At 39.0% G+C, this 27,744-nt stretch overlaps 1 protein-coding gene and 1 long non-coding RNA gene across 6 annotated transcripts in view; one reads left to right on the top strand and one right to left on the bottom strand.

Annotated features, from left to right (window-relative positions):
* The window catches only part of LOC147829691 (uncharacterized), a 42,886-nt gene extending 34,344 nt beyond the window's left edge, over positions 1-8,542 (top strand). The window contains exon 2 of the long non-coding RNA XR_015448666.1: positions 8,164-8,542. This is a non-coding gene — a long non-coding RNA (uncharacterized LOC147829691). The remainder of the gene's footprint in view (positions 1-8,163) is intronic.
* The window catches only part of Abcb1 (ATP binding cassette subfamily B member 1), a 222,447-nt gene that overhangs the window by 9,166 nt on the left and 185,537 nt on the right, over positions 1-27,744 (bottom strand). For all 5 annotated transcript variants that reach the window (XM_087204488.1, XM_087204485.1, XM_087204489.1 and 2 more), the window contains 4 exons: positions 17,406-17,489; positions 8,191-8,394; positions 2,555-2,655; positions 771-911 (listed from right to left, as the gene is read on the bottom strand). In XM_087204488.1, coding sequence (XP_087060614.1) covers positions 771-911; positions 2,555-2,655; positions 8,191-8,394; positions 17,406-17,489 — 530 coding nt within the window. The remainder of the gene's footprint in view (positions 1-770; positions 912-2,554; positions 2,656-8,190; positions 8,395-17,405; positions 17,490-27,744) is intronic.

Below are 27,744 nucleotides of genomic sequence, written 5' to 3'. Positions count from 1 at the left end.
TAACTATAATGCATAAGTAAATGCCTACTACACAGAACAGATATATAAACTTAAGACATTATATTCTGAGACTCATATGATTTAGATTTGAATGTAAAACTTTATTACTTCTAGTTTTGTATACTGACAGAGGGCAGAGTTTTACCAGTTACCAAATCTGCAAGATCAGAAAGATCACACAGAGTTTTCACTACTGAACTGGTGATTTTGGTGTATTAGTGGTAACATTAAACTTGACTTCTCTAGACCACAGTATAATTTTCCACAGCCATGGAAATGTAGCAGAAAAATTCTCATCTAGTTTTCTTTTATCATTTTGTCATTTCTCCAGCACTTCCCCTGCAAGTCTTCTCTTATGAAGGAAAACTGAATTTATCCTGGGGTCTTCCAGGTGTGTGGAACGTGGACACCATCCTCATGACCCAGCTGCTGTGTTGCAAAGCCCCTTACATGGAGCCTTCAGGCTCCTCACTCAGGCCTGGGCTTCTTCCCAAACTCCAACTCCTCTGGAGACCTCTGTGGTTAGTCACTCACTGGGCCACAGACTTGCCAAAGTCAGAGGTGTAGGAGTTAGCAGTGGAAGAGTGGAAGTTGCTGAGAAACAGAGACCCAGAGTCCAATTTCTCAATGCCAGTTTCTCAAGCACCTAAATCTCTTCATGAGGTTGCTCCTAGGGTTTTCAATCTAGACATGAAGCATGTGCATCCCAGGATGACTGCTTCAGAGTTATATTGTCAATATTAACCCGTCAATATTAACCCAATACTTACAACATAACATTTTCAAAACTCATGAAACCATGTGCCACCAGGAAGGCGCCAAATCGGAAACAAGCAGCATAGGAAAAATACATCATGGCCTGGGTAAAGGAAAATGTAATTCCAAAGATGTGTGCTTTCTTCAACGAGTTTCTGAAAAGAATATATTTTAAAAATTATTGTGCTTTCATTTCTCAGTCCTTAAAATGTAACTTTTCCCTGCCAATCTATGAATGGATAAAGAAGATTTTTTTTTATACAGTGGAGTACTACTCTGCCATAAAGATGGATGAGCTTCAGATATTTATAGGTAAATGGATGGACTTTGAGACGATAATTTTTTTGAGACTATACTCTTATGTGAAATAAATTGGACCCCCATGTTTAAATACAGCATTGTTTCTCTGGTGTGAAAAACTGAAATTGGAAATAAGGACTGAGATGTGTAATAGATATTGGGAAATGCGAAGAAAATGTTCAAATGGGAAGGGGAACATGGGAGGACAGAGGGAAAAAGGAAGGAAGGGACAAGAAAAAAAAGTGAAAATAGAAGGAAAAAATGGAAAGAAAGCTTTTGCACATAGGGAAGGAGAGGGGGAGAATGGGATAAAATAAAATTGATTAAAAGTAAAAAATAAAGAAATCCTTCATTGGTTGACAGTGGACCACAGAAGTGTGACAGCCAAAACAGGTTTAATCTCCAAAGAACTGCTTCATCCTCATCTTACTTTCCAGTTCTGTGAATTTAGTTAGATCCTTCACCTCTGAGCCTCAGAGTCTTCACCTTAGATGAAGGATTAACTGCACCTCTGTGTACCGATGGAATGAGGTATGAAGCCAGTGAGATCTGTATAGAACCTATTGGGGTTTAATAAATGAAAGCCCCCTCCATTTTCCCAAACTAGCCAACATTTAGCACGTGTCCCATATAGCCAACATTCACTCCACACACATTTACCCAGCGCCTACAACCTGAAGGCACCACGTGGTGTGACACAGAGGAACAGGGATGTCCCTGCCTTTGGGGACCCAGGCGTTTGGCCGGATATCTGTTGACGCAGTGGAGGGACAGTACCTAATGAATCGACACGGGAAGTAAGAAGAAACTCGATTCTCTTGGGGACTTACGGAAGGCTCTGTGAACGAGCTGAGACCCGGTTTTCTGAGGGACATGGAACTCTGTGACGTGGAAGTGTGCATAGGAACACACTGGGAAATAGGCAGCCTCGGGGTTCGGACTTGTGCTTCAACCATACCAACTTGGTTATATATATGGGGATGTCACATGAAAACTTTTTCAGAAAAAAAGTTGGAAAACCAATCATTAAGGTCCAGCTATCTCCTTTTGCAAGAGAAGAAACTGTGCCTCAGAGACCTGGGCTCACTCGGATTCACACCACTTGCTGGAGCCCTCCCTGGGATGGCTCTCAGAGGAAGAACAGAAGGCCTCCACCAGAGGGGAGGGAAGGAAGTTATGGCACGGACACCCAAGACGTGCCGCCTACCAGTGTGCAGGGACTTCAGTTTGCACGAGCCGTAGAGACTGCATGCCCAACCAGGACAATGGGCTCACAATCTAAACTGGACCTCAGGGAGTCTCCACATCTTCCCCTCCATTCCCCACCCCCCACCAGCTGTTGCAGGTCCTGCCTCAGAGATGCCCCTGACTCAGCAGGGTCTCAACACTTTTTCCTGTTGAAGTACAAGTACTGCCCACTTGTGCCCTCCCTTCTGGGCAAAGTAATCCTCTTGAAAACAGCTCTGATACTAATCCCTCAATCTCCAGTGGTTTTTACCTGTATGGTATCTGCAGGCTCTGCCCATACATGTGTTCAAACTTCTCCTCCCGAGTCAGGGACACAACAGTTCGGAAGTTTTCTATTGCTTCAGTAGCGATCTGTAACAGACATCACGACGAGGCACAAGGGCAAACGCGCAATTACTTCTAGTTCTCTTAAACAGGTGAGACTAGTTTTATGATTGCACATTATTTGTCACTTAGTAGTACCTATGTGTAGCTTCTTTATGGAAAAAGATACTAAGTAACTTATCAAACTGAAGGGAGATCACCTAGTTTAAGCTTTCCCTCTTTACAGAAAGAGAAGCCAAGGCTTACAGGGATGGAGACACTTGCCTAAAGCCACATAACTTTACAAAATTCACCTGGGAACTCAGTGTTTTACACCATTTGCAGTCCTTCCTTCTGCTATGATGGTCACATTGTGAGCGGCTAATACACTTATTTCACATATTTTTAATGGGATTATATGTTATCTTTATAATTGCTATTCAGAACAACTCAAAAATATTTGGAAAATGTTGAAAACTTGTGTATTTTACACATGAGCTTCTGTACTATTTTTCCCTGAAGCTTACATGTCACACGTGTGTACCTGTGTGTGTGCATGCGCGTGTATTTCTGAGAATGAACCCCATCCCTCATCTGTTCTAGGTGAGGGTTCTACCAGTGAGCTACAGCTCTGAACCTATTTATTTTTATTTGTTTGTTTGCTTTTGTGGTACTGGGGGTGGAGTATCCACTGCTGGATCTACCACTGTGCTGCATCCCCAGCTCTTCTTATATTTCATTTTGAGACAAGATCGTACTAACTTGCCCAGTTTGCCTCTAACTCCAAATCCTCCTGTTTCAGCCTTCTCAGTAGTTGGGATGTCCTGGGTGCCACAATACCTGCTTTACACCTTTAACCAAACAGTGACAGAACTCTATATTTTCTGGCCTTAACAAATATCAAGACCATTTCCCAAGGGCATTAAATATCCATTAATAATGGATTTCAGTGGTCACCTAATATTCCGGTTAGGTATTCCTTTAGTCCTAATAATGTTTTTCTTTGCTTATTAACAATAACATTGTGATAAATACCCTTGTACTATAATATCTGCCATATTAAATGATGTTTGGGAAAAGTTCTAAATATTGAAATTACTAGATCAAAGAGAATATACTATGTAAGGATCATGGCACCTAGTAACAGTTTTTTCCCAGAAAGTTTCTGACTTGCAGATTCCTTCCAACAAGTCTAGTGGACTGGGACAAATCGCTGTTACCACCTTTCGAAGTCTGGCTAACGGGCATGGAGGGAGAGCACAAAGAGCAGCAGCAGCTCACTGTGACGTTAGCTGTCGGCCGGGGGCCTTGAACTCCTGTCCCTGTCTTCATCTGTCAGTGAGGAGCAGGATGGCCCGCAGGGTCTCAGCACTCCCAGAACTGTTTTCATCACACGACAACAGGAGAGAATGCTCACACTGTTGAAGAGGTTCTTTCTTTTTCTAGCCTTTACACTGCTCAGAACTCATTCTCTTAAAGACACATCCCTTTAATTGCACCTTAGAAATGTGATTTCTAACCATGCAGTCTCACTTGTTACCAAATTCTACACAAATTATCTGAATTCAAAAATAACAGCAAATACTTCATAAGATATTAAGTCAGTTTCGAATATTAGTGCAAAAAATACTGGAAAAAAAATAACATAGACTTAAAAACAAATTCTTTAAGAAATTTAAAATAGTATTCTAAGCCAGGCATGGTGGCACTCAGGAGGCTGAGGCAGGAGGATCTTGAGTTTCAGGTCAGCCTGGCCTACACGGTGAGATTCTGTCTCAAAAGCAATAACATTCTCTAATCAGACAGATTAAACTATGTTTACCATAAGCTACTTAAAATGACAGGAAAATATCCAGACTTAATTTATGTTAAAATATTTCATAATTTCTTTTACACAACTTTGTGTACTGAGGATTGAACCCAGGGTCTTCACTGTGAGCTACAACCCCAGTCCTTTTTTTTTTTTTTTTTCCGAGACAGGGTCTTGCTAAGTCACTTAAGTTGCCCAGGCTGTGTTCCAACTTACAACACTCCTTTGTCAGCTTCCCAGAGTACCGGGATTCCCAGAGTACTCACCTGCATCTCCATGCCTGGCTTTTTAAAACACATTGAATAAACCATATATACTCATTTTAGAATCTTAAAAATACAGACGATAAGGAGCAAGAGAGAAAAATCATACCTTCAGCCAAACTCCCCAAAGAAATCCTTGTTCAGTTTTATTAGAAATATTTTTAATTATAAGCATTTAGAAAATAGGGGTTCTCTGGATTACTATGAACACTGAACAAACTACAGCACTGTATGCAGAGAAAACAGATTTTATGAATTTCAGTGTAATGGTTTAAGAAACATTTTCTGTGCATCATTTTCTAAGGCAGAAATGTCTTATTATGAATTTATAAATATCATTGTTTCTCAGTGTGCGACCCAATAAAGTGAGAGTTTGAGTCCCAGACTGTGCATGGTGACTAAAACAATCCACACTATAGTCCATTTAATTTGTAATGAAGCAATTAGGGAAAGCTTCATTTATTCCAAGAGTTTCAAAGAGATTTAGTGGTCACCAGAAGGAAGGAGAAGCTCCATGTAATGAGGAGGAAAGAGCAAGGTTTCTCACAGAAAGCATCACATACTAAGTACTTTTGGAAAAAGGAAAAGAAACAAATGAATAAGCCCTTTTGATTTTTTTATGAGTGTGTTTGCAATACCCATTGAATGCACACCTTGTGGGGAGTTAACCCCTCGTGTTTCCTACTCCTCCTCTCCCTCCCCTCTCCTCCTGTCCTGTCTCCCCTTCCCATCTCCAAAAGGTCCACCTCCCTGTTTCCCATTGTCTATTTTTAAATTACTTCCAGTGTCAGGAAAGGCCTCCCTCTCTGAAAATGCAATAGTTCTGAGATTTGAGTAATGTACAGAGGCCTGCCACAGCAGATCAGAGGGAGCCTGCGAATGCCAGGAAGTTCAAGAAGACCTGAGATGAGGTGGGCAGCGTGAACACGACATCCTGTTGTGCAAGACGCCCTCTCCGAGGTCACCTGCGGGGCCGTGACGGGAGTTATAACCAGAGGCAAGGATGGAGTCCATTCCAGTTGTGATAAGAAGCCATCAGGAGGCTTTAACTAGGGGTCAGCATGACCTGTGTGGCTTTGGTAAAGAGAATATTGGTGAACAGGGATGGACGGGAATATCAGGAGACTGTCTCTGGGTGAATCTGACGGGATTGTTTCCATATGACTTTGGGGAAGATACTTGATCTGTCCAATGTAGTTACAGAGCGCATTAAGAGAGAGGATGTATGCAGAACTCTCACTATCATGAAATAAATGCTAACGTGAGAACATCAGCAGATGAGGACTGACTTTCAATATTATATCGACTGGGTGGTGCTGCAACCACCACCTTCCCCATGAGCCTCTGTCCCTCTCAAGAACTGAATCAGAGCACTGGTCATAGTCCTGATCTTCACTCAGACACCTGCCAGATTCACCTTGTCCAGAGCCATCAGCACCCCCTTCTCCATCCCTGGGAGAACCCACCAGTCTTGCATCTGGTCCCAGGTACAACGGTGCTAACCTTGGGTAGCTATGAATCAGCTTGGGATCCATCATGGGACTTCCTGTAAATGATCTCAGACTCCTTCCTCGGGCAGTTCAAACACCTCATTAAATAATGACACTACCAAACACTCATTATTTCCTTCTTTTACATTTCCCCCTAGATTTTACCATTTTCTCTTCAGTGAAGAGTCACACTATAGGGGGAAATATATACCCGAAGAGTGTGTGTGTGTGTGTGTGTGTGTGTGTGTGTGTGTGTATTTATTTATTTATTTATTTTTTAGTATCAGGGATCAAACTCAGGACCTTGCACTTGCAAGGCAGGCAGAGGAACCACTGAGCTAAATCCCCGGCCCCCAAAGTATATATATTTTTTTAAATTTTAAAAAATAAAATAACTTTATTATCAAACACACACACATAAAAAAATTAAAAGCATTCAAAGACGAACAATGCAAGGCGAAAAAAACTACAATAATTTTCAAATACAGTAGAACTCAACCAAAATGAAACTAAAGAGCACACTAAACCTTGTTCCATATAACTTAAAAAAACATCTCAAGCACCAACAAGACACCAGAGGATGTGATTTGTTTCAGAAAGATCCCCAGAACCAACATTGAACAAATAGTGGTCTGGAAAATAAAACTCCAGTTAGCTAGCAGACTCCACATAAGCCAAACGTCTCCCTAATTTAAATTTCAATAGTCATATGACATGAGATGGAAACACAGTCTGAGAAATATGTTATTAGGCAATTTCATCCGTGTGTATCCTTAATTACAATTTCAGTTTCTCACACTACAGAAACTATTCAGTATTTACACATATGTGTCCCCAAGTATATTTTTAATGGAGTTATTGACACAGGACTTTCCAGGCTGGGGCCACAGTTACCCGTTCCACACCATAACCTGACTGGGTTGCCAGCTCCATCCTGGAGGGCTCAAACAGATACCCACACGAGATCTATATTTGTTTGTTCTTCAATTTTTTCCCTTAATAAATATCAAGACACTGGATGGTAAGCACTAAACCTGGTCCAAAGGATTTTCCTAAAAGACAACAGGGCACAGAGTCTGAGGAGATGCAGGCACATAGAGGACAGGGTATCTGAGGGGAGGAACAACTCCTGGGACCTGCCTTGTCATTCACACTGCTGAGGCCCCTGGCCCAGAGACAACCTCGGTCACCTGGGTCTCCTGAGAGCCAGAGCCACACTCACCTAACTCTGGGGACCTGGAATGTCCACTGCTAGATGTTTCTCTGCCTACACATCAGGACCAGTTTCAAGGCCAGCCCTATTCTGACCTCTCGTTTCTGCTATGACCTAGATCATGTGATATCAGATCATGTTCTGCCACCAGGGGACTTGTTTCAGTTCTAGCTCACAGGAGCACAACTGTTTGAGTTTGAATCCTGGCTCCAGACTTAACAGCTCTCAGGCACTGGAACTGGACAATAAAAAAGAAAACCTAACTCACAGGGTTGTGATAAGGAGTAAAGCCTCTGCAGGAAACACAGTGAATGCCCCATAGATATTTGTTTAAAAATTAGGAAAAAATAAGTTTGCAGCAAAATAAGTAGCAGGGGACGGAGAAATCAAGGAATGATGAAGGGAGGGGTCATGATTAAAGTGAAAGTTAGCAATCTTTACACCACAAAGAATAAATACCCATAGGATTCTCCATACTGAGCCTCCCCCCATCACAGTTAATAACATTGTCCTGCTTTCTTCAGTAGAGTTGGATTTAAATTAGTTTAAAAGGAACAAAGAGGGAGAAAGAAAAGAGGTCGAAAGGAAAGAAAAGAAAAAGGCAAGAGCAGACAAATAGAAGAGAATGACTCAAATGGCCCACGAAGCTACAGCTGCTAACCTGTGCAACAGGCATAACGGTTATAAAATCATTGAATAACGGTTAGAAAATCATTCTTAGAGCACAATAAGTAGAGGAATAACAAAATCCCACTGATAAGAATATTTTCCTCTGCTTAGGTGGCCATTAGACTTCGTTGGACTCACCTTTCCAGAAACTTCCAGCTCTTCCTTATCTCTGAGCGCGTTCCCGGACAACATTTTCATCTCAACAACTCCAGCTGTGGCAATGATGGGCACAATGGCCAAGAGTAAAAGTGTCAACTGCCAGCCATAGATGAAGGAAATAATAATTCCTGTCCCGAGATTTGCTACATTCTGGGCAACTACAGCAAGCCTGGAACCTACAGCCTGAAAAGCAAAACACATTAGAAACACATTTTTATATTAGAGTTAAAGCACATCCTTATATATTCATGAGGATTAGGGTAGTTCACTTTCCTGAAATTTTGTTAATATATCATCTCAGTTATGAAATAAAAGTGAAGATTTACTTGAAGGAAGTTACTAAAATGAGAATTTCCAAGATTTTTAAATGAATACTAAAAGGAGATCAATAATCCAGAGTTCACGGTACATTTCTCTTCTGATTTTTTAAAAGCAAGAAAATCTTTATTACTCAAAGCATGATCACTAAAGCAAGTTCTGCCAGTTAAAAAGTCTAAATAAAAAGATGAGTCTGTTATATTAACATATAATATTAATATATTATATTAACTTCCATTGGAGAATAGTGGAAATTTCCAATGTTAGTCATACAAACATTTATAATTTAAGGCTAGAAAGTTCCATTAAGGATATTCAAATATATTTTGGCCTATTTGAAATGCTTCTTATGTTTAATGTAACCTGGAATAGATTTGGAATGAATATGTATAACTGAAAATTATCAAATTTAATTTACAAACTTCACTTGGAATGTCAGAGGGAGCCTGACCATGGCCTTTAGCAGTGGCCAGTGACTGTCAACTTTGAAGCCAGATGTCAATTTTGAGTCATTTGTAGGAAACCAGACGTGCCTTGAGGTCATTATGTTAAGTGAAATAAATTAGACATAGAAACTTAAATATCACATGGTTTTCCCAAAATTATAAATAAATGAAGCAGCAAAATAAAAGATAAATAATAGAAAATGGGGAGAAAAATCTTTTGCAAGTGGGTAAGGAATCAAGAGATGAAGAAGGGAGGAGAAACAATGGACGTTAAGGTGATGAAAAAATAATTAAGATGTGTTATGTGCATGTACCAACTCCCCTCATTATGTACTGTAAACATGGTGAGATAAAAATATTAAAAAATAAAAGGCAATTCCATAAAAGAATTACAAAAAAAAAGAAAGTCAATCTATAAAGCCAATTCCATCCACCACTCTGCATTTTAGTTCACCACATCCCTTCTACCCTAGAAATACTGTGTCCTCAACCCACTCCAATTCCTGCTCTGGCCCCAGGTCTGCTTCATCTGGAAAAGGCCCATGCTCATTTCCTCTCCCAAAATTTCTTCTGCTCAAGTGGAGCTGTTCTCAGATAAGGATGGAGTGTAGTCTAAGACAGTGAGTCCCATGATCATAACTTTGTACAAATCTTTCCCAAGTAAGAACATCAGGAAGTACATTAATAACCAAAGATACCTACTCTGAATTCTGGGGAAGAATCCCTCATAACTCCCCACATCAATGCCCCCCAAATCATGTAATATCTTTCTGAGATAGTCATTAGACTAACAGTATGGAAAAGGTGCTACAACCACCATTTGCCCTTTATATGCCTTACACTCCACAACAGGCAACTGCACCAGGGTTGAAAGAGACAGCAAAAATTATAAAGCACATTCATTCATTCATTCATTCATTTATTTATTTATTTTATTTTTTTGGTACCAGGGATTAAACTCAGGAACTTGTGCCTGCAAGGCAGGCACAGTGCCACTGAGCTAAATCCCTAGCCCAAGCACATTTATTTTTATCAGATATAATTATTGAGCTTATATTGAAGGGATGCTTTGCAAAATTTGCCACAAGTCAGCGTACAGTGATGTTCAGCGCCATCTCTCTGACCTGCACCTTTTCCATGTGAAGCTCAAAGGATGCAGCCTGGAGAATTTGCACCTCAGGGATAGTATAGGCTGGTCCTGTCCTCAGCTTCTACAAGTCTTTCTCCTAGTTCACTGCCTACCCTTAACCTTCATACATACAGATGATGACCTTTGGATGGTAGTCAAGGACCAGAGAAATAAGATAGATCAAAGATGACTGATTCCTCTTAATGGGTAAGAAAGCTGAACTTAAAATATCCAAGCCTTCATGCTACAGGGAGATTAAGCCCCTTGGTTTTGACTGACGCTGCATTGTTGATGGCTGCTTCTTCTGAAGCCTGACATTCACTGGCTCACATCTATTCCTACAGGGCTCTGAGGACCAATCACTTGTCCCATGCCTTCCACTCCTGCTATTTCTTCCTCAAAACGCCATCACAGCACTGAAACTGTAATTTGAAAGTATCTGTGCTAATTGGACTAAAAGTCTGCATCCTGGGCCGGGGATTTAGCTCAGTGGTTCCGCTGCCTGCCTCGCAAGCACAAGGTCCCAAGTTTGATCCCTGGTACAAAAAAAGAAAAGTCTGCATCCTAACTTCCTTCTGAATCTAGGAATATTAAAATTCACTATAACCTCAGCCTTGTTTCACAGAAAAAATAAACACCCATCTGCTCTTGCTTTGTATATGACTCTCCTTTTCCTTTCACTTTGCAGACCGCTAAACCACATATAATAATGAAATTAAATGGCTCAAAGTAACACAAGAAGTTGTTATGTTTTATTCTGGTTTATGGTTGGCAAGATTAAGGTACTCCAATAATTTTCAAATACATCTGAGAAGAGGTTTCATTTATGTGGAAGTTAAATTTGAACAAATAATTAACCTAGACACACAAATATCACCAACAACATACACACAACTTTGACATGGCCCTATGTGGGTAGCACAAATTTATGACAGCATGGCCAGTATCTAACATTTTTACATAAAACAACTAATCACACTACTTCCCACTGTGGAATACATACAGACACACATACATGCACTTACGTATCCATGTCAGCGTAGATGGGTACAAATGTCCGTGCTACTCACACACACATACACACCAAATGTCCACGTTATTTTTACACACATACACATCCATTTATCCCTCACCATAAACAGCCCAGCTAGTGGCGTCAACAGGACGTAATTATCCTCTCTCTGCCAATCTGTGATAACAAGACTAGGATTTCCTAGTTCAATGACTGACACAAACCTGTTTGACTTCATTAACACTTTAACCACTGTTTTAAGTTCTGGGAAACAGTTCTGCCTCAGAGTGGTTCACACAAGAGCTAAAACTAGAAGATCCACTTGACCCAGTTACTCCTCTTTTACTGATCTTCCTGAAAGAGTTAAAAACATTATATTACAGTGATACATGCACACCCATGTTTATAGCAGCACAATTCAAAATAATCAAGTGTTGGAAGCGGCCCATATACCCACCAACAGATGAATGGATAAAGAAAATATGGTATTTACACGTAATGGAGTACTACTCTGCCATAAGAAAGATAAACTCGTGTCATTTGTAAGGAAATGGGTGAACCTTGAGGACGTAATGTTAAGTGAAATAAATCAGATACACAAGCTTAAATATCATATGATGTGTCTTATATGAGAAGCCCAAATTATAAATAAAGAGTAAAATGAAGGATAGATGATAAGAAGTGGGCAAACAGATCTTTCTCACACAGGAAGAGGATGAAAATCTAAAATTAGAAAGTCCATATGACCTAGTTATTCCCCTTCTAGTTTATCTTCCCCAAAGAGTTAAAGACAACGTATTATAGTTATTAATGCTTATTCATGTTTATAACAGCTAAATCCTGAAATAATAGCTAAATCCTGAAAGCAGCTTGTCGGCCATCAACAGATGAATGGATAAAGAAAATGTACTATCTATACATAGTGGAATACTCAAATATAAAGAAGGATAAATTTAAGGCATATGTAGGACAATGGATGTACCTGGAAAATAAAGTTGAGTGACATAAATCAGATACACAAGCTTAAACCCTGTATGGTATGTCTCATTTGAGCAAGGCAAAGTACAAACAGGAAAATAAAGGATGGACAGAAGGAAACAAGTTGACAGAAGCGTTGCAAATGGGAAAGGGTCTAGGAGGCTGAGGGGAAGGGGAAAAGTGGAGGAAAGGGGAAGTAAGAAGATTTAAAATATGTCATGTATAGGTACCAAATATCACAATGAATGTAAACATTATGTGTTCTACACACGAGCTAAGAACAATGATAACCACAAGAATGAAAATGCAGAAAGAGGATTTAGAGACTGAGGGAGAGAGGCAGGTGGGAAGGGCATTTAAAAAAAGAACCAAGCTGTGTTATATACATGTACCTACTCCCCAAGATGATTGTAAACTTCTAGTATTGCAAACATGTATTAATAAAATAAAAACAAAAAATAGGAAAGAGAGCTGTAGATTTTTTTAAAAGAGAGAGAGAAACTGAGGGATATGGAGGAGAGGGGATGCAAAAATGAATTAAGATGTGTTCTGTAAGTGTACCAACACCACACAAGGCATATAAACATTATGTATTGCAAACATGGCCTAATATTTTTTTAAAAGGTAAAATTATAAAGATCAGAGCAGAAATCAATGCAATGGAGACTAACAGAACAATTAAAAAAATCAACGAATCAGAGAGTTGGTTTTTCAAAAATATAAATAAAATCTATAAACCCTTGGTCGACCTTATCGAAAAAAGGAAAGAAGAGGCTCAGATCCATGCAATTAGGAACAAAAAAAGGAGGAGTCACAGCAGATTCAGCAGAAATCTAGAGGATCATCAATCCCTACTTCGAGAACCTGTACTCTAATAAAATGGAAAACAGAAGAAATGGACAGATTCCTAGATACATATGAATTATCAAAGTTGAATGAAGAAGATATAAAAATTCTAAACACCCCAATTTCAATCAGTGAAATTGAAACCAGAATTAAAACTTTTCCAACAAAGAAAAGCCCAGGCTCTGATGGCATCATGACTGAATTCTACAAGACATTTAGAGAAGAAATTTTGCCATTACTCTTTAAACTCTTCAGTGAAATTGAAAGGGAGCCAACACTCCCAAATTCATTCCTGGAAGCAAGCATTACTTTGATTCCAAAACCAGGGAAAGACCCAGCCAAAAAAGAGAACTACACGCAATCTCCTTAATGAATATAGATGTAAAAATCCTCAACAAGATACTGACAAACAGAATACACAGGGTCATCAAGAAGATCATACTCCCTGACCAAGTCAGATTTACCCAAGGGATGCAAGGATCCCTTACATATGCAACATACATAAATCAATAAATGTAATACACTATATTAACAGAGCCAAGGGAAAAAACCATATGATCATTTCAGTAGATGCAGAAAAAGCATTCGACAAAATCTAACACCGATTCATGATAAAAACCCTACAGAAATTTGGAATAGAAGGTTTTTAACTCACCCCAATTAAGGCTATCCATGAAAAACCAACAGCCAATATCATACTAAATGGTCAAAAACTGAAAACTTTCACACTAAAATCAGGAACAACACAAGGATGTCCACTATCACTGCTCCTGTTCAATATAGTACTTGAAAAATTAGCCACAGCAATTAGACAAGAGAAAGAAATAAAAGGAATAAAGACAGGAAAAGAAGAAGTTAAACAGTCATTATTTGCTGACAATATGATGCTCTACATAGAAGACCCAAAAAACTCTGACAAAAGACTTCTAGACTTAATTGACAGATTCAGTAGAGTAGCTGGATACAGGGTCAACACTCAATAATCAATAGCCTTCTTGTACACAAATAACAGACTCACTGAGAGGAAACTTAGGGATACAATTCCTTTCACAACAGCACCCCAAAAAGTGAAACATCTAGGAATCAATCTAACAAAAGACCTCTAAATTGAAAACTATAGCACTCTGAAAAAAGAGATCGAAGAGGATACAAGAAAATGGAAAGACATCCCCTGTTCCTGGGTAGAAAGAACCAATATAGTGAAAATGACCATACTTCCAAAACTAATATACAGATTCAATGCAATACCGATTGAAATCCAAACAGTATATTTCATAGAACTAGAGAAAACATTCGAAAAACTCATTTGGAACCAGAGGAGACCTAGAATAGCAAAAGCCATTCTAGGCAACAAAGACATGACATGGGGTATCACAATCCCCAACTTGAAACTACTACAAAGCCATTGTGATAAAAACAGCATGGTACTGGCAAAGAAACGGACCTGAGGATCAGTGGAATAGATTAGAAGATGCAGAAACAACTTCAGACATACTCAGCCCCTCATCTTTGACAAAGGAGCCAACCATCCCCATTGGAGGAAAGACAGCCTCTTCAAATGGTGTTGGAAAAACTGGATTTCAACTTGCCAAAGATTAAACCTAGACCCATAACTATCACCAGGACCTAAACTAAAATTGAAGTGGATTAAAAATCCAAATATTAAAACAGAAACACTAAACTTGCTGGAAAATAACTTAGGTAGAACTCTTGAAGACATCAGCACAAGAGAGGACTTAATGAAGAAAACCTCAGTAGCACGGGAACTAGCACAAAGAGTAACTGGGATCTCATCCTATTAAAAACTTCTGCACTGCAAGAGAAACCACCAACAAAGCTAAGAGACAACCTACAAGGTGGGAAAAATTTTTTACCAGCTGTTCCTCAGACAAACGACTACTATCTAGAATATATAAAGAACTTTAAAAAGTCAGACTCCCCAAATTTAAAGACCCAATTCCAAAATGGGCATCTGCAATGAAGAGACATTTCTCAGACAAAGAAGTCAAAGCACCAAATAAATATATGAAAAAATGTTCAACATCACTGGTCATTCGAGAGATGCAGATAAAAACAACAGTGAGATTCCACCTCACCCCAGAAAGAATGGCTGCTGTCAAGAAATCAACCAATAATGAATGCTGGCGGGGGTGTGGAGAGAAAGGAACCCTTCTCCATTGCTGGTGGGAGTGCAGACTAGTGCAACCACTGTGGAAATCAGTATGGAGATACCTCAAAGAACTAGGACTAGAGGTCCCCCTCAACCTAGCTATCCCCCTGCTGGGTATCTTCCCAAAAGAATTGAAAGAATCATACCACAGTGATATATGTGCACCATGTTTATAGTGGCACAGTTTGTAATAGCTAAAGCTTGGAAACAGCCCAAGTGCCCATCAACTGGAAACTGGATAAAGAAGATGTGGGTTTTTTTTATAAAATGGAATACTACTCAGCCATAAAGAACCAGAAACTAGTGACATTTATAGCTAAATGGATGCATATTGAGGCCATACTCTTAAGTGAAATAAATAGGACATACATGTGTAAATACCGAACAGCTTCTCTAGTGTGAGAAACTGAAAGAGTAATTAAGGATACACATGGATGAAATTGCCTAATAACGTATTTCTTGGATTATGTTTCCCTCGCATGTCATGTGACTATATCGAAATTTAAATGAGGGAGAAGCTTGGCCTATGTGGAGTCTGCTAGCTAACTGGAGATTTTTTTTCCAGACCACTATTTGTTCAATGTTGGTTTTGCGGATCTTTTGGAAACAAATCACATTCTCTGGTGTCTTGTTGGTGCTTGAGATATTTTTTTTAAGTCATATGGAAAAATGTTTAAGTGGTTTTCAGTTTTGTTTTGGTTGAGTTCTACTGTATTTGATTATTATTGTAATTTTCTTCTCTTGCATTGTTCTTTGAATTGTTTTAATTTTTGTATGTGTGTGTTTGATAATAAAGTTATTGTTAAATTTCAAAAAATTTTACAATCATCCTTAAATCCCTTTTCTCTCTTATCCCTTATTGAAGCCAACCAAGAAATTCTATAGGCTGTACCTTTAAACTATATCCAGAATGAACTACGTGTTGCTACAGTCAGTAAGATGCACCAATGCCAGTATCATCCCCCTCCTGGGTTACTGCAATGAACTCTCTGCCTATATTGATGTCTCCATCAGTATCTTCACACAGCAGTCAGAGTGGTCCTTTAAAAATTCCAGATGTGTCACTGCTTTGGTCAAAACCTACAATGGCGAACCATCCAATTCCAGACACAATGCTGCCCGTGATCATTACAACTCTTTTGTCTTCACTCACTGTAATCTATCTGCTATACGTGGAAACAAAGGCTAGGGTGCCCAGCCTCAGGGCTTCTGCACTTGCTTCTCCAGAACATACCAAGATGGCACCTTTCCTCTTCCAGGCCTCCTGCCCGTATTGCTCTGTTAGTGTGGCCTCTCTTCCTCAACAACCAACCGGCCAGCCTCTATCCCACACCCTCCTAGCATTTTTCCAGAGCACTTTTCTGGCAATCTGGCAAACCACGTAGACTTTATCAGGGTAAAAACTCTGAGCTTTTCTAGAGAGTACAAAGTGATTTCAAGCAGAGTCTATTGTGTTGTATTAGTTTTTGTACAGCTTGATCTAAGTCTTGCTTTTTGTTGATGTGTTTGCTTTAAGCAAAGAAGTGTGGAAAACAACAATTCTTAATATTTATATTGCAAGTGTGCAGCTCTCTGTGTGCTTTCACATTCATAATCTAATTAGTTCTTATAGAAGCCTCATCTATTACACAGAAGAAATGTCAGTATAATGCTGCCTCACAGGACAATTAAAATACAGAGATTGACATGGTTCATGGTGGGGGAAGACAGCAGAAATCACATTGTTTCTCAAAATTTCACGTCATTTTGTAGATTTTGGCCATGAAAATTTGTAATTATAGAAGAAATTATCATTTTAACTAAAAATGAAAATCTGATGGTTTGATGGTTTAAAGTTATTTGTCCTACACTTGCTTTTGTATTTAATGTGTTTTTCATTTGTATCAACCTATTTTTAGGAATATTTTCTTCTTCTCCTTGTGAACTACAATGCCCTTGAATTTTTGCAGAGCAACTACACACGCCCTTCTTTCAAAAGCAATTAAATTTTTCCATTGATTGAGCACTAATACAATGATCCTAATAGTATGCTGAAAATCTTTCCTTACTAAAAACATGTTCTTTTTCATACCTCTTCTTAATAATATGAATAACAAAGCAATAAGAAAAGAAAGCTTACAAGTTACACTGTATAGTAAATAATGGTTGGAAAACATTTTTGATATTCATCATATTTACGGCTTTGATGTCTATTTTCTTAATGATTATAACAATAACACCTGTAATGACAAACCAATGCCATGCTGAAGTTCAAATGGAAATTAATACAATCACGAACAGGAAGGAGGCACCTACCCCTTTCACTTGAGCAGCGTCACTGGCGAGCCTGGCAGTCAATGCTCCAGTGGTGTTTTTAGGGTCATCGAACCAGCTCACATCCTGTGGCACGAGAGATTTTATCATATTAAAACTCTATTTATGAGATTCATTGCTCCAGGTGGAAAATGACGTGGTCACTTTAGCTTATTACTTATATCCCCTGCATTTGACATTCAGGATTTGCTGTTCCATACACAACAAAGAGAATGAATACACAAGGCATCAATACATTTTTTCATCTTTCAAAGGTTTTCTTGATCAGAAGACACAAAACTGGATACTACACACTGGTGGAGGGAACAATTCAACAGGAAGAGATAATAATTGTAAATATGTGTGTGCTGGATGTCAGCACAAACAACATCATAAAGCAAAAACTACTGGACTTAAAAGGACAGGTGGACACCAATCCCATCATAGTGGAAGATTTGTCAATACCCCAATCTCACAAATAGACAGGTGAGCTACACAAAAAATCAACAAAGAAATATCAGAGTTAAATCACACCACTGAACCAATGGATTTAACAGGTATCTACAGAGTATTTCACCCAATAAAAACAGAATTGACATCTTTCTCAGCAGCACGTGAATGTTATTTAAAAAGACACAATATCTGGCCCCAGAACACTCTCGGAGGCCGGCACTGCCTCCGCAACTTTGGAACTGTCTCAAGGAGGCCAGCCGCTCAGACCACACTGTGAAGTGACCAGCCGCAGCACGGGCCACATCCCCAGACCACACTGCGTGGGCCACAGTTCCCCAAGGCAGAGGTGCAAGGGCGGGGTGGGGCATAAAGGCCATTGTTATGAGCTCCAGAAGATAGAGCAGAAGGGCACAACAGAGAGAGGGCCTCTCTGAGGCTCCTCAATGAAACTGAAGCCCACTGAGAAAGTGAAGAAAATCTCTGCAATGAAGGCACACCAGACCACTGTGGTTGGTAAGTTGGTGGGAACAGCACCTCCCATAGGAACCTGGACTTGCTTCAGGAGAAGGGCAGCTGGAACCTGCAGTAGAACCTTGCAGAGTTCAATCCTGCAGGAGGTCAGGGACCTCAACTTGGGTCTTGCAAGCATAAATCAGCCTGAATCTCAGTGGTGGCTTGCTGAGACTAATCAACTTAGACCATCACAATGCTCCCCAAGTTGTCTACTGTGAGAGCAGAGACATACCCTGAAGGAAGCCCTTTTTTTTTTTCTTATTCTCTCTCTCCTTTTAAAAAAATTTATATATATATATATTTTTTTTTCTTTTCTACTCTTCTCTCTCTCCCTTCTTGTTCTGCAGTTCTTTCCCTCTTTGTTCCTGTTCCTGTCCTATTTCAGATTGTTTTTGTCTTTCCTTCTCTTGACTGTCATTATTCTTATAGGAAGGTGACTACAGTTTCTAGCTTCCCTATTGCTGTTAATGTGTTCCATTCTTGTCTTTGTTCCTTTGCTCTGCCTTTTCTTCTTGTCTTCAACAGTTTCCCAAAATTTGCGTGATCTTCCTGTGTCCTCTAGCCTCACTTTTAACCTTTTCCTCTCCTTCTATCTCTCTATCCCTCTCTCCTCAAATCCTTCTAAGTCCTCATCCAGAAGGATAAATTTTCTATATTTAAGGGTTTATTTACTACAGACATATTTGGGGCTAGCCCTTGATTTTGATCTAGCTTATGTGGTTAAAGGTGACAGATTAATATCTACCACAAATTGTCATTTTCTAAGCTGTATTTAATGCTATTGTTGATACTGACTGTATCACTTGGGCTAAGGTGTCGTGACTCATTTAACCAGTTGTCCCCCTGTCACACTGAAAATGAGATTGCCTAAGAGTCATCAGACTCAAAGCCAAAAGACCAGCTATACCTGGAAGACACCCCTGAGAAGCAATCATTCCATAAGGGTTGTAAAAACAAGCAATAAAGATACTCACAATAAGCAATCCTGAAGTATCAAACCAGGAATTAAATAAAAACAGCACCACCAACAAAAAATAGACATGAGAAGACACCTAAACAAGGTGCAAACCCAGACTTCCAGCTAACCAAAGGCAAATTCTGGGGGAAAAGAAGTGGAAAAATCTGATAATCAAGCACCTGGACATCCTGAACTGATATCACAGGAAGTAAAAAAAACAGAGGAACAAGGCTCTAGAAAAATTCAAAACAGAAATAATTTCTCACATAACTACAGAGATGGTGAGCAGAATGAAAGACATGATTAGACTCTAGAACAGAAACAGATAAAAGAAAATAGATGAGCTTAAAACTATGATGGAAACCATGAACACCCAACATAGGAAAGAAATGGAATCCATGAAACAGATCCAAACAGATATCCAGGTGATTAAAAACTCCGCTGAAATCTTTCCCAGCACAATGAGGCAATATGAAGATAAAATATCAGATACAGAAGAAAGGATTGCAGTTAGTGACCATGAAAAGAGAGATTTCTTAAAAATAGTAAGGGATCATGAAAAATTGATCCAGCAGCTGCTAGATGATGCAAAGAAAAATAACATAAGACTCATAGGAGTCCATGAAAAATCAGGAAACAGTACAAATGACATAAACTGTTCACAGAAGTAATGGCAGAATACTTCCCAAGCAGGGGCAAAGAATTTGGCATACAGATAAGTGAGGGATATAGGACTCCAAATAGCCATGATCAAAAAAAACCCTACATCTAGACATATAATAATCAAGATCCCCGAAACATAACAGAAGAACAAAATCCTACTAGCAGGCAGAGAAAAAAAACCAAATCACATACAAAGGAAAGCCCATAAGAATTGGCAGCGGAGGTGAGCTGTTCCCATCACGCAGGAGGAGGATTCCGGGCCACCATACCACCCCCTGAGATGCAGAGGAGGTGAGCCACTGCCAGTGCCCAGGAGGAGGCTTCCGGGTCAGTGTACCACCAACCCCCCACCCCAGCGTCGAGGAGGTGAGCTGTACCCAGCGCCCAGGAAGAGGCTTCCAGGCCAGCATACCACCCCCCACCAGTGCAGAGGAGATGAGCCACTCCCAGCACCCAGGAGGAGTCTCTGAGGCCACTGTACCACCACCCCCAACACAGAGGAGGCCACTCCTAGTGCCCAGGAGGAGGCTTCCTGGCTGCCATACCACATCCCCCCTTAGCGCAGTGGAGGTGAGCTGCTCCCAGGGCCCAGGAGGAGGCTTCTGGGCTGCAGTAACACACATCCCCAGTGCAGAGGAGGTGAGCCACTCCCAGCCCCCAAGAGGAGCCTTCTGGGCCACCGTACCACCCCCCTCAACGCACAGGAGGTGAGCCTCTCCCAGCCCCCAGGAAGAGGCTTCTGGGCTGCCATATCACCAACCGCCCCCCATCTCAAAGGAGGTGAGCTGCATGGGTGCCAGTAGCATACCCCATCAAAATGAAAAGACACTTAAACAAGTCTCAAAACCAGACTTCCAGATCACCTACAGCAACCCCAAAGATGAAATGAGATGGAAACCTCTGACACTCAAAAGCCTGGACTCCCTGAACTGGCAACAGAAGAGGATCTGAAAAAATGAAATCGGAAGTAATTTCTCACATAACAGCAGAGCTTGTGACCATAGTGCAAGACATGACTAATAAATCTAGAGAAGACACAGATAAAAAAATAGAGGAGCTGAGGAACATGATGGAATCCCAACATAGGAAACAAATGGAATCCATAAAACACATGCCAACAGATTTCCAGGAGATTAAAAACTCCACTGAGGAGCCGGGAATATAGCTGAGTGGTTCTGGCACCTGCCTCACAAGCACAAGGTCCTGAGTTTGATCCCCGGTACCCGCCCCCCGAAAAAAAAACTCCATTGAAAGCTTACACAGCAGAATGAGCCAATGTCAGGACAGAATTTCAGATATAGAAGATAAGATTGCAATTAGTGACCAGGAAAAGAAAAATTGCTTTAAAATTGTAAGGGATCACAAGAAATCAATCCAGCAGCTGCTAGACGATGCAAAGAAGAATAACATAAGACTGATTGGAGTCAATGAAGAAACAAGAGAGAGTGCAGATGACATAAAAAAAAACTGTTCACAGAAGTGACGGCAGAAAACTTTCCAAGCAGGGGAAAAGAACTTGACATACAGATAAGTGAGGCATATAGGATTCCAACTAGTCTTGATAAAAAAAAACTACACATACGCATATAATAGTTAAGATTCCAGAAACCCAACAGAAGAACAAAATTCTACAAGCAGAGAAAAGAAACAAATCACATACCAAGGAAAGCCCATCAGAATCACAGCAGACTTCTCAAAGCAAAACTTCAAGGAAAGAAGAGCTTGGAGTGATGTATTTCAAGCCCTAAAGAAAAACAGCCTCCAACCCAGATTGATGTACCCTGCAAAATCATCTTTCAAAATTGATGAAGAAATGAGATACTTTCATGACAAAGAGCACCTTAGGAACTTCATGAATACTAAACCAGGACTCCAAACAATTCTAAACAATATCCTAGAAAAAGACAATGAGTGTCACAACTCTATGTGGCCCAACAGAGTGAAGCCATTAGGTAAGGCAAGAAATTAAAGGGAAAGAGTGAAAAATAAAAAATAGCCAACAAGAAGAAAATATCATGACCAGGATAAGTTAATATGTATCAATTATAACCATCACTGTTAATGGCCTCAATTCAACAATCAAAAGAATCAGACTGGCAGAATGGATTAAGAAGCAAAATCCAACAATATGCTGTATGAAAGAAACACATTTAATTCAAAAAGAATTTCACAGACTGAAAGTAAAAGGATGGAAAACAGTTCTCCACCCGGAACCCAGAAAAAAGCAGGGGTAGCTTTTTTTTTTTTTTTTCGGTACTGGGGATCGAACTCAGGACCTTGAGGTTGTGAGGCAGGCACTGGAACCACTGAGCTAAATCCCCAGTCTGTGGGGTAGCTATTTTATTTACAGACAAGCTAGATTTCAAAACAAAACTAATTAAGAGAGACAAAAATAGTGACTACATCCTTGTAAAGGGAACAATCCAAGAGGAAGAGATGATAATCATAAATATATATGCATCAAATAGTAGTGCTCCAACAATATAAAACAAATATTAACGGCCATGAAAAACCAAATAAGCAATAATACAGTTGTAGTGGGGGACCTCAATACCCCACTGTCACAGATATACAGATCATCTAGACAGAAAATCAACAACGAAATACCAGAACTGAACCAAACTTTTGAACAAATGGACTTTAAAGATATCTACAGAGAGCTCCCTGCACAAAATCAGAATACACATTCGTTTCAGCTGCACATGGGTCATTTTCCAAAATAGACCCCATGGTACTTCATAGAACATGTTTAAGTAAATGCAAAGGAATTGAAGTTATACACTGTATCAGACCATAGTGCAATTAAACTGGAGATCAAAGGCATAAGAAATGCAAGAACTGCACAAACACATAGAAGAAAAAATGGGTCTCCTTGAAAAAAATGGGTCACAGAGGAAATTCAAGAAGAAATCAGACAGTTTCTGCCATTAAATGATAATGTCAATACAACATACAGGAACCTATGGGACACAATGAAAGCAGTTCTACGAGGGAAATTCATACCACTGAATGCCCATACTAGGAAAACAGTGAACTCAAATAAACAATCTAATGCTCAACTTCAAGCTCCTAGAAAAAGAAGAGCAACACAATCTCAAAGCTCAGACAAGGGAGAAAATCATAAAGATCAGAGAAGAAATCAATGCAATGCAGACTAAGAGAACGATACAAAAATTCAACGAATCGAAGAGTTGGTTGTTCGAAAGAATAAATAAAATCAATAAACCCTTAGCAAACCTTATCAAAAAATGGAAAGAAAAGGCTCAAATCCATGCAATTAGGAATGAAGAGGGTGAAATCACAACAAATCCAGCAGAAATCCAGAGGATCATCAATATCTACTTCAAGAACCTATACTCCAATAAAATGGAAAACACAGAAAAAATGGACAGATTTCTAGATACATATGAAATATCAAAGTTGAACAAAGAAGATATAAAAATTCTAAATACCCCAATTTCAATCAGTGAAATTGAAAATGTAATTAAAATTTTACCAACAAAGAAAAGTTCAGGTTCTGATGCCTTCACTGATGAATTCTGCAAGAAATTTAGGGACAAGCTAATGCCACTACTTCTCAAACTCTTTAATGAAATTGAAGGGGAACCAATACTCCCAAATTCATTCCTGGAAGCATTACTTTGATTCTGATAGCAGAGAAAGACCCAACTGAAAAAGAGAACTACAGGCCAATCTCCCTAATGAACATAGATGCAAAAATCCTCAGTAAGGTACTGGCAAACAGAATACACAGAATCATCAGGAAGATCATACTCCCTGATCAAGTGGGATTCATCTCAGAGATGCAAGGATGGTTAAACATACATAAATCAATAAATGTAATACAGTATTTTAACAGACTCAAGTACAAAATCCATTATCATCATCTCAATAGATGCAGAAAAAGCATTCGACAAAATCCAACACCCATTCATAATAAAAAAAACCCTTCAGAAAAGTGGGAAAGATGGTCTTTATCTCAACCTGATAAAGGCTATCTATGAAAAACCAACAGCCAACATCATACTAAATGGTCAAAAACTGAAAGTTCACATGTTGAAATCAGGAACAAGACAAGGATATCCACTATCACCATTCCTGTTCAATATAGTTCTTAAAACATTAGCCACAGCAATTAGAGAAGAGAAATAAATAAAAGGAATAAAGATAGGAAAAGAAGTTAAACTGTCATTATTTGCTGATGATATGATACTCTACATAGAAGACCCCAAAAAACTCTACTAAAAATCTTCTAGACTTAATTGAAAGATTCAGAAAAGTAACTGGATACAAAGTCAACACTCGAAAATCAATAGCCTTCATTTTTTTAATAGACTCCTTATACATAGATTCACTGAGAGAGAAATTAGGGAAACAATTCCTTTCACAATAGCACCCAAAAAATGAATTATCTAGGAATCAATTTAATGAAGGAGATGAAAGACCTCTACCTTGAAAACTACAGTGCTCTGAAAAAAAGAGATTGAAGAGAATATCTGAAAATGGAAAGACATCCATTGCTCCTGGGTAGGAAGAACCAATATAGTAAAAATGGCCATACTTCCAAAACTGCTATACACATTCAATGCAATCCCTACTGAAATCCCAACAATATACTTCACAGAACTAGAGAGAACAATCCAAAAATTCATTTGGAACCAGAAGAGACCTAGAATAGCAAAAGCCATTCTAGGCAACTGAGATATGACATGGGGTATCACAATCCCCAACCTGAAACTATACTACAAAGATACTATGATAAAAAACACCATGGAACTGGCAAAGAAACAGACCTGAGGATCAGGGGAATAGATTAGAAGACATAGACACAACTCCAGACATACTCAGCCACCTTATCTTTGACAAAAGAGCCAACCACTCTCATTGGAAGAAAGCCTCTTCAATAAGTCATGCTGGAAAAACTGGATTTCAACCTGCCACAGAGTAAAACTTGACATATATCTCTCACCATGCCCTAAACTAAAGTCAGTGTGGATCAAAGATCTAAATATTAAAACAGAAACACTAAAGTTGCTGGAAAATAGGTAGAACTCTTGAAGACACTGGCATAGGAAAAGATTTTATGAACAAAACCTTAGTAGCATGGGAACTAGCACAGAGAATCAACACCTGGGATCTCATCCTATTAAAAAGCTTCTGCACTGCAAAAGAAACCACCAAAAGAGCTAAAAAAAAACCCTACCATATGGGAAAAAATTTTTAGCAGCTGTAACTCAGACAAAGGACTACTATCTAGAATATATAAAGAACTTAAAAAAAAATCAAACCCCCCAAATTTAAAGACCCAATTCCAAAATGGGCATCTGCAATGAACAAAGAAGTAAAAGCAGCAAATAAACATATGAAAAAATGTTCAACATCACTGGTCATTCAAGAGATGCAGATGAAAAACAACATTTAGATTCCATCTCACCCCAGAAAGAATGGCTGCTATCAAGAAATCAACCAATAACAGGGCTGAGGATTTAGCTCAGTGGTTCCGGTGCCTGCCTCATAAGCGCAAGGTCCCAAGTTCGATCCCGGTACCAAAAAAAAAGAAAAAAGAAAAGAAAAGAAATCAACCAATAACAAATGCTTGCGGGGTTGTGGGGAGAAAGGAACCCTTCTCTGTTGTTGGTGAGAGTGCAGACTGGTGCAACAACTGTGGAAATCAGTAGGGAGATACCTCAAAAAACTAGGATAACAGGTCCCATTTGACCCAGGTATTCCCCTGCTGGGTATCTTCCCAAAAGAATTCAAAGCATCATATCACAGTGATATATGCACATGCATATTCATAGCAGCACAGTTTGTAATAGCTAAAACTTGGAAACAGACCAGTTGCCCATCAACTGGGGATGGGATAAAGAAGCTGTGGTTTTTGTATAACATGGTGTACTACTCAGCCAAGAAAAAGAAACTAGAGTCATTTATAGCTAAATGGATGCACATTGAGGCGATATTCGTAAATGAAATGAATAGAACACACGTGTAAATACTGAATAGTTTCTCTGGTGTGAGAAACTGAAAGTGTAATTAAGAATCAAAATGTGTAATAGATAATGTGAAACAGAAAGCAAAGTTCTAAAGGGGAAGAGGAAGTGGGAGGAGTAGGGGAAAGGAAAGAAGAGAACGGAAAAAATATGAGAATAAATAAATGGAAACAAAGCCTTTGCAAATAGGGAGGGGTGGAGGGGTTCAAGGGAGGGCAGGGGAATGGGGAAAAAATAAGAACCAAGCTATATCATGTAAACGTACAAATTCCCAATGATGAATGTCATTATGTTATATACCTAAAATGTACCAATAAACTTAATGAAAAAAAACCAGACAATATCTTAGGCCATAAAGTATGCTTAAATAAATACAAAAGAATTATAATAATCCCCTTTTTAATACTGTATCATAGTGAAATGAAACCAAAAATCAACAGCAAAAAAAAAAAAACATAGAAACTAGACCAACACATGGAAATTAAATAATACATTATTAAACAATTACTGGGTAAAAGAAGAAATCAGGGGAAAAAATTAAAAATTCCTTGCATCAAATCAAATAAAAATGACAAGTAAAACAAATCAAAATCTATGGACACAATGAAAGCATTAGTACGAGGGAAGTTTATGGCTGTGAATACCTACATTAAAAAAATACAGCAATCCCAAACACATAGCCTAATGATGTACCTCACTGTCCTAGAAAAAGAACAATAAGCCCAAAACTAGTAGTAGGAAAAAAATAATGATCAGAGCAGAAATTTGTAAGAGAAAATTGATGAAGCCTTAGCTGAACTTACTAAAAGAAGGAAAGAAAAATCCCTTATCCAAGCAAAAAGAAATGAAGGTGAAATGAAAAAGGACAAAAACCACAGAAATCACAGAAATCCAGAAACTATTTTGAAAACATATATTCTAATATATTGGAAAATTTAGTAGATATATATACATTACAACTATTGAACTAAGAAGATATAAATCACCTGAATGGACCAATAACAGGCAATGAAACAGAGGTGGTGATAAAAACCCTATCAACTAAAAAAAGCACAGCACCTGAAGGATTCACTGCAGACTTCTACCAAAAAGTCGGGAACATCTAAGGCCAACACTCCTCAAACACTTCCATGCAACTGAAAGAGAAGGAGCACTGCCAAACTCATTCCTGGAACAAAGACTGCTTCATGCCAAAACCAGACAAGGTATTCACAAAAAAAGAAAACTACTGGCCAATTTGTTTAATGAACATAGGCGCAAAGATCCCCAACAAGACACTGGCAAAAAAAAGCGCAACAAATCATTAAAAAGATCACGTCATGACAAAGTTGGCTTCATTGCACAGATGCAAGAATGCAATCAATAAATGCAAAACATCACATTCACAGAAACAAGGACAAAAATCACATAATTGTTTCAGTAATGCAGAAAAAGTCCTGGACAAAAACACATTACATCATACTAAAAACCCTGATGAAAATAGGTACAGAAAGAACTTGTCTCAATGTGATGTCATTTCTGACAAACCTATTAACAACATCATACTAAGAGGAGGAAAAATGGAAAGCATGTCATCTGAAATCAGGAACAAGACAAGGGTGTCTTCACAATACTCCTGTTCAATATACTACTTCAAAATTTAGCCAGAGAAATTGAGCAAGATAAAGAAATAAAAGGGATATGTGTGGGAAAGGAGGAAGTCAAACGATCCTTATTTGTAGGTGACATGATCCTTTGTATAGAAGATCCCAAAAACTTCACC

Source organism: Heterocephalus glaber, unplaced genomic scaffold, assembly GCF_053883595.1.
Source record: "Heterocephalus glaber isolate CG9 unplaced genomic scaffold, H.glaber_assembly_v1.0 deba00000546, whole genome shotgun sequence".
NCBI classification, from domain to species: Eukaryota; Metazoa; Chordata; class Mammalia; order Rodentia; family Bathyergidae; genus Heterocephalus; species Heterocephalus glaber.
This window is presented reverse-complemented; position numbering and strand designations above follow the sequence as displayed.